The sequence below is a fragment of the Anarrhichthys ocellatus genome, unplaced genomic scaffold (genome assembly GCF_004355925.1).
Source record: "Anarrhichthys ocellatus isolate YVR2014 unplaced genomic scaffold, GSC_Weel_1.0 scaffold3, whole genome shotgun sequence".
Taxonomy (NCBI): Eukaryota; Metazoa; Chordata; class Actinopteri; order Perciformes; family Anarhichadidae; genus Anarrhichthys; species Anarrhichthys ocellatus.
The window spans coordinates 429,095-437,191 of NW_022280033.1; the positions used below are offsets into that span (position 1 = coordinate 429,095).

The window sequence follows — 8,097 nt, forward strand, 5'->3', positions numbered from 1 at the left end:
AGAGAGAGAGAGAGAGAGAGAGAGAGAGAGAGAGAGAGAGAGAGAGAAGATGAGCGTTACCAATTGCATGCTAGGAAAACAAATTCATGGAGGAGAGAATTGAGGGGGGGGGGGTGTACACATGAATATTGAAATAAGTAAAGCTGTTCGCCGCTTCTTGTTTTTTGGAACGCTCTTCACATTTATCACACTCCTTCACCTAGTTTATTCTCTCTATGTCTCCTTCACCCCCCATCCTCACACACACACACTCCTCTCCTCTCCTCCTTCCTTCCTTCCTTCCTCCACGCTTCAGGAACATTAAAGTCTCTTCGCGGGGCTGCGGCATCGCGCTCTAATGAAAGCGTTTGTTGTCATTTTTCATGATGCGCGGTGTGAAATTAAGCGAGCAGTTTATGTAAGAGCCGTGGCGGGAATCAAACGCCGGGCACACATCGGGAGACGCCAGCTACTTCAATCACTTCAAGCTCATATATATGTTCCTTTTGTTCCGTTCGCTATCTGCAGCACTAAGCCAATTTTCTAGCCAGTCTCTCGGCATTTAAAAAAGTCTGATTTCTTTCCCTATGTGGTCTTAATTTGTATGCCCCCCCACCACCACCACCACCTCCTCTTCCTCACTCTGATAAGTGGAGCCACGGCATGCATGGGGGGGGGGGGGGGGGGGCCACACAAAAACTTTGTTTTTATGCATCCAGTTAACATTTTTAATCATCCTTCCGTCATGCTTCCCTCAACACAAACACACACTAACCTGTTCCTGGAATTTAATAATCTGAATGAAAAGAAAACACCAGATGAATGTTTTCGTGCTTTTTTAATTTTTTATGATTGTATGTGTGCATTGATGTTTGCGAACATACTGTTTTATGTTTTGTTTGTGTTTTTTAAAGCGTGTGACTATCCAGTTATCTGTCACCAAACAGTTTCTCTCCACTCGTTTGATCTGCATTCGTGTGATTTCTGTCGGCTTTTAATTATTAGTGAGTTTAGGAATTTGTCTTTTTTGCAAAACATGAAATAGTTCATATAGAAGGAATATATATAATTAATATATAATTGAATAATTCAATCTGTACTTCATCTCCTCCACAGCTGCTACGATTAAGAGTGCATTAGAAGCTACATTAAAATTGGTAATTTTCTGTCTTAATGTGCAGAACTGCACATGTTCAGCAATGCAGTGAAGAGTCGGGTGTTGAATCCAAAGTGCAGAATTACCCCAAAGCTCCACCGCTTTGTAAAACAAAAGATCCCACTGCCTCCACGGCTCGGGTCGAGTGAACAGTCATCTCTTCTGTGCTACAATTATGTTCAGTGGTATCAAATTATGGCAGTTAAGGTGTGAGGCATATTTTTTGTTTCTCACATCAGTACCTCAACAGTAACCCTGATTCACACACCTAAAAACTTCCCAGTCCTCCCCCCACCTCCTCTACCTCCCCCAATCCCTCCCTTCATCCCTCGACTCTCCTCCGAGTCCCTCCGTCTCTCTCTACCCGTCTCTCCCTGTCTTTCTCTGCTCCGTGAGCTGGAAAATTGGCTTCAAAAGGCCACTGCTGTGAACAAGGGCCAGCCACACAGTTGGGCCCGTCCGCTTTATCTTTCACGCCACGGAGGGGGAGAAAAGGTGCCGACGAGGGAGAAAGAGAGAGAGAGAAAGAGAGGGAGACAAGAAGAATGGAGAAGAATAGTTTTGACCAGTCACTGAAACCAATAACCAGGAGAAAGCTACTTACTAGAGGCCTCTCTCTCTCTCTTTCTCCCTCTCTGTCTCTCTCTTTCTCCCTCTTTCTCCCTCTCTTTCTCTCTCTCTGTGTCTCTCTCTTTCTCCCTCTCTGTCTCTCTCTTTCTCCCTCTCTTTCTGTCTCTCTGTTCTCCTTTTTGCATCTTTCTCTCCAAGTCTCACCCTCCATCTCTCTCTCTTTACTCACATCCATTCTCTCGCTTTCTGTCTCTCTTGCACATCCTTTCACTCCCTCTCTTGACCTTATTCATCATTTTTCTATTTCATGCTCTCAGAACCAGCCGATACAGTAACATGTGACACATGCAGAAGTCCTTTCTCTCTCACTTCTTTTAAAGACTGGCTGTTGTTTTGACGTCCAAAGTGTGTTTTTATTGGACTTTATTCAGGTGGCAGTTTGTAAAACAGGGGTGCAAATTGTTGCTTTGAGCTTCAGTCTTATAAGATCAAAAACTGTTCTCTCATACTCTTATATTTAACGTCCATATATCAGCTGCAGATGAATCTATATGTCATCATTCATGCGATGTTCGTGTCGTCTCATGCTTACGGCAGCATGAGTGTTTGCAGTTTTATGTTTGGAAAGACAGACTTTATAACCCTGAATGTCGTGAGTGCCAGCGCTCTAATCTCCTAATCAGCTGTGTTGCCTTCAGGGGCCTTTTGCTTGCCTTTGATCGGTTCACACAGAATGTAAAACGAGGCCTTAAAAAGTGACCCGGAGTCAAAACGCTGCTGTGCTGACAGGAATAAATGTTGTGACTGTAAAAAGACTGCGAGATGCAGTTTGTGCTCTGCTTTTTCTATTGAGATTTATAAACCTTTTTTAAAATAAATATTGCACTTTTGTGAAACACTCAAAAGGCAAAGAGAGTAGACATTCAGGTTGAAGGAGTTCTGTGTATAAATATCTAAAATCTGAATCTTAAACTGAACTGTGTAAACATTTTGCTGATTATAAGATTAATAAAATGTCTGTTTCTATAAACATCCAAGTAACATCAATCAATGCATTGACGTTTGAGGCTCTTTACTTTATATGGAGCCGACCAGCAAGGAAAAGACTTTTATCGATTGAAGGGCTGATGTGAAAAAATATCATTAACTTGATCAAATTTCTGCTGTATAATGGAGTAAATACCTGTTTGTGGTCTAGACCGTGGAATGATTTATCAGTGAATTGAACTACAGTCGAGGACATGAGTCTGAGAAGTCATACACGGGTTCATTATCCATTCATTCTCCATTTTCTTACATGTTTTTTGTGTTTTCAGGATGTGTGAAAATAAAAGCTTGAGCTCTTTGAAATGTTGGCTGTTGCAGCTCTTTTACTCTTCGCTGGTCTTCCCCCCCCCCCCCCCCTCTCCTTCACGGGGTCACCGATCAGGGGAAGCAGAGCTGAATCAGCTGCTCTTCATCCTCGATGGCACGAGATGAAGTGCTGAGAGGATGAGATGTGGTTGGGGGGGGGGGGGGGGCAGTCAGGAGGGCTTGTGGAATGGAAGTAGGTCTTGATTCCCGCGACAGCATTCTGTGTGATGGACTCAGGAAGCAAACTCTCAAGATCCGACAAGGGAAGCCATTGCTGAATTGTTTGAAACTTGCATTCTCTCTGCTGTCCACCAGGGGGCGACTCCTCTGGTTGTATAGAAGTCTATGAGAAAATGACTCTACTTCTCTCTTGATTTATTACCTCAGCAAACATTGTAAACATGAGTTTATGGTCTCAATTTCTAGTTTCAAGTCTTCTTCAATACAGCATGATGTTCATTTAGTACATTATGGTCCATTTAGAGTCAAACAGACCATAAAGCAGGGGATGCTTTAGGGCGGGGCTACACGGTGATTGACAGGTCGCTACCACAGCATTGTCTGGTCTGGGAGTTAGCTTAGCTCTACCCTCTCGTGTCACGTCTGGTTGCAAAAACACAAGATGTCAATGACCAAAAACCAAGATTGCAACGGCAAAAAAACAATATGGCGACTGCCAACATGCAAGATGGGAGTCTAAAAACTAAGTTGAAGACGGACAAAAACCATGATGGCGACGGCTAAAACCAGCATGGCGCAGCCAAAATGCAGAACAAACCAATGGTGACGTCACAGTGACCACGTCTTCTTCTTATATCCAGTTCATTGGTGGACTCAATGGATACTTGTTTGTTTAATGTGTGTGTCACTTTGTCCCTGCAGACATGAAGCTCTCCAGAGAACCGCACCCATCCCGAAGGGTACACCCCGCCCCTCACGTAAACACACAGCACCCACTCCCTGGGGAGCAGCAGGAGCTAGCTCTGGAGGATTATGGAGAGGAGAAAAGAAGAAAAAGAAGCTTTCAGGAGGACAGTCATCTGCTTCTCTCTCCTGCTGTAGACCACGAGCAAAAAAAAAAAAACCTTCCTCCCTCTAAGTCCCTTTTTGGCAGTGCCTGCCAAAATACTGGGCCGGGCAGCTTTGGGGAAAAGGAAAGGAAGGAAGGCAGGCAAGCAGCCGATCCTTCTTTCTGTCAACACGGCGAAAAGAAATGGGCTCATTTAGCCAAAGCTGCCACGGTCAATGCAGGGCTCTGATAGAGGCTTTGGTGAGGTGAAATCCCTCCTATAAAGCTCTGTTAGCGGCTGTGGAGCTGCTGGGTTGCTGTTTAGCTGAAGGCTGACGTCTCCTGTCATCCACCTACTGTTCCCGGTTCCTTGTGGGTGTTTTTATCGACAGCACCACCCGTGACACGGCCTTTCTCCATCAGTGTCGGCGCTTAGCGGCCTCCTCCACCTGGTTGTGGTCCAGGAGCGAATAATCTCACTTCTGGATTTTGACCATTGGTTTAATAACGCCAAGCTTTCTCCATGTATCATCCTCTTTCTCGTTCTTGTCGCCATGTGTAGCGTTGAGCTCTTGGCTCCTCACTCACGCAGGTAAACAGAGCAGGTTGTTTATCGCCGGGGTGCCAAAGCCGTGGCATGCTCGGGGAGGAGATGTTGTTGACCTTGAGTTAAAACGGAGCTCTTATCATTAGCCGTCTTGATTGACAGCCTGGTGTTTATGAAGGGAAGTGGAAGGCTCTATTTCCTCCATCTCCGGGGGGTTTGAGGGGCTTCTCTGTCTTTCTCTCATATATTCTTTCTATACAACAGGTTTGTTCATCTGCAGTACTCGGCATCTTCCAATTCCCAAATAGTAGAACGTGTAAAGACGAGAACAAAATGACGAGATCAAGTTCTATTCATACAATGTTTAGTGATGCTAAACTACTGAGGGGATGCTGGCTGAATCCTCCCTCTAACATAAAGTATTAGGAGGAAAATATGGTCACTCCAGGACTAAAGATTATTATTGTTGGATCAGATCAGATTCACAGGGAGAATGTTCATCAGACTCTCTGAAACCCTCGTCTTCTTCTCTTCATCCTCTCCCTCTCAAAGGTCCTCGGCTCCCTCCGGACTGAAGGAAACCCTCTGGACTGCCGCTTCAGCGTTCTCCAGCCCTACCAGCTGCTGACGGTGGAGCTTCCTGCACCAGGCCCCAGATTCACAGAGGGGTCCCGGGCCGACGCCTGCGTCTACGAATGTGCACGAGGGCGCCTGCACCGCCTGTCCGTCACCCGCATCCCGCTGCCGTCCCGTCCTGTCTCCTGCTCGCGTCACCCCTCTGAGACCACGCTCCTCCTGGGCCTCGCCGACTCCTCCTTGGTGCTGTACGACCAGCGACGGGGTGTCTCACTGCTGGCCTCCTGCCCCGTGCAGCCCACCCTCCTGGCCTGGCACCCTGCTGGGGCCGTGGTCCTGGTAGGGGGAGAGCAGGGGGAGCTGATATGCTTTGATGTGGGCTTGGCACCTGTTAGCATGGCACTGGTAGCGGAGGAGGTGGCTCCAGCCGCCACGCTGAGACTAGCCGAGCACCTGCGCTGCTGTGGAGGTCTGGAGGGACTGCAGTGGGCCACGGGCCTGGAGGGAGGCATGCTGATGTTGGCCTTTCACGGGGGGCCGCTAGCAGCTCTGAGATTCAGACTAGGTCAGTGAAATAACATCCAAACACTAATTTGGCTCCTGCTGTTTTCCTTGGATCATGATGACTACGGTTGGTAAAGTCGTGTAAATCCGTCAATGAGAACGACAATTCTCCACTCTGAGTTGAATTTATTTTCAACTTGAGGTGTTCAGAGCACTCCTCGAAGAACGGGAGGCGTTCAGCAAACCAAAAGCTGCAACGCAAAGCGCTTCACTCTCACAAAAAGCCGCCTCAGGCTGCTGAAACACAAACAATCAAGACCTAAGATGGTCACGATATCAGAGTTAGACCACACGATAATGGTGGCCAAAAGAATTCTAGATCACAATTTGATCACGATAGGAAATGTGTAAAAAGTGAACTTGTTTATTGTGCTTTTTGTCTCTTATTTGGCGAATGAATAAGAGTGTAGGGAGATTAAGCGAGAGTCTGTATTCATTTAAGAGGCGCTGGATTACTTACACGATATTATAAAGTGTGTTATTAACATGATACCAATTTCTTAAATAGCACTGTTATCGTTAATACTGATACATCGCAGCATCTTTAGCAACCGCCCTTACAATCGTACTTTACATGCACTGATACCAAATAGTAACTGAAGCACAAACCCTCACCCTCCTCGTGATGAAGAGTCTGAGTCTTCCTCTGTTTTGGATCTGACTCTGAACCTCCGCTGTGTAAATACGTCGGAGGTCGTCCTCTCACCTCCCCGCTGCTGAGGGAAGTTAATTTGTAGACGGGCGGGGAAGGTTAGCAGGAGTCACGCTCTCAGAGGTCATTCAATAATCGCCCCGGGGCAAGAGCCCCCCAGGTGCATTCTGGGATGCATTTTTCCGATAAATCATTTACAGTGGCTGCGCAGTCCCTCGGGGCCCCCAGATAAAGTTTGCCAATCAAAATGTTTTTTTTTTCCGTAGCAGCCACCTCACCCTCTAACTCACTCGTACACACACACACACACACACACACACACACACACTTGTACACACATATACGCACATACACACACACACACTCGTGCACATATTCAGCGTCTTTAATTGTGACTTTGGAAAGAAGATGTGACAGTGGCACGCAGCTCTCTGCGGAAGTTTGAAAGCAGGAGTGTGGGGGTGGAAGGTAGAAGATTGTTTGTGTGTGTGTGTGTGTGTGTGTGTGTGTGTGTGTGTGTGTGTGTGTGTGTTTGACTGACTGTGTGTATCCAACTGCGTTTGCCTGTGTGCACAGGGAAAGGGGAGGGTGTCTTCCAACAATAGCTTCCCCTCCTCTGATCGTCTGCCAAGGTTTTGATGAAGAAAGTCACTGCACGTCTTTTCTCCATGATAATTCTCCCCCCCTCACCCACACACATGTGTGTATTCTTCTATTTCTGTGCTTCTATGCACACACACACACACACACTCCAACTCGTTTGTTTGCTTGCGCTCCGTCTCTGTATTGCCTTGTTTCATAAGGCCCCGCTACATGACAGAAGGAGTGAGTCGGGAGACGGCGAGGAAGAAAGACTTGGCCGAGCTCCAAGTTCTCTCTCTTTTTTTTTTTTTTTCCATAGGAGGCAGCCCTCCCTGGTGTCACCCCCCCTTCCTCCCCCTTCCTCCCCCTTCCTCCCCCTTCCTCCCCCCTCACCCTCCCGCCTGCACCGAGTTATCTCATCCGGGCACACGTTGGCCGCGGCTGGGCCGTCACCGGTAGGGCAGACCGGGGAACGTGCTACACGACATGCAAAGAAAAAAATAGTCATTTTTCTGTGGTCTATGGTTACGTACTAAAGCAGAAGAAAAACCTCCACTGCACAAGTGTGCTTTCTTATTTTAAAGAAGTAAAACACTTTTATAAAGTCAAGTCAATCCAAGGCAACAGTTTGAGTTCAAACCACTAGATTTATTACTAGTTTGGCACCTTATAATGTGTTTCATCACTCATTGTTATTTTAATTTCTAAAAAGGATAGTGACTGCACAAAATATACAAAACTGTGACTTACTGAATGAATGTCCACAATAAAACAGTTTTTATAGCAGATTCTTTATTATAAGAAGACTTCATTATTCCTTAGTTTTGTCTTTGGAGTAATGTTCTCGTATTGGTCTTATCCCGTATCCGTTGTGTTCTCGTTGTTTACTTGCTGTTTACTTGTTGTGTTCTCCGTATTCTTGTCGTTTTCTCATTGTCAACCCGTCGTGTATTCGTTGTGTACTTGTCATGTTCTCATCGTGTTCTCATTGTATACTCGTCGTGTTCTCATTGTATACTCATCGTGTTCTTGTTGTGTACTTGTCGTGTTCTCGTTGTGTATTTGTCGTGTTCTCGTTGTGTACTTGTCGTGTTCTCGTTGTGTACTTG

The 8,097-nt window shown here is 46.2% G+C and overlaps 1 protein-coding gene across 2 annotated transcripts in view; it reads left to right on the forward strand.

Annotated features, from left to right (window-relative positions):
* The window catches only part of wdpcp (WD repeat containing planar cell polarity effector), a 42,762-nt gene that overhangs the window by 7,904 nt on the left and 26,761 nt on the right, over positions 1 to 8,097 (forward strand). For both annotated transcript variants that reach the window (XM_031875054.1, XM_031875064.1), the window contains exon 3: positions 5,167 to 5,755. In XM_031875054.1, coding sequence (XP_031730914.1) covers positions 5,167 to 5,755 — 589 coding nt within the window. The remainder of the gene's footprint in view (positions 1 to 5,166; positions 5,756 to 8,097) is intronic.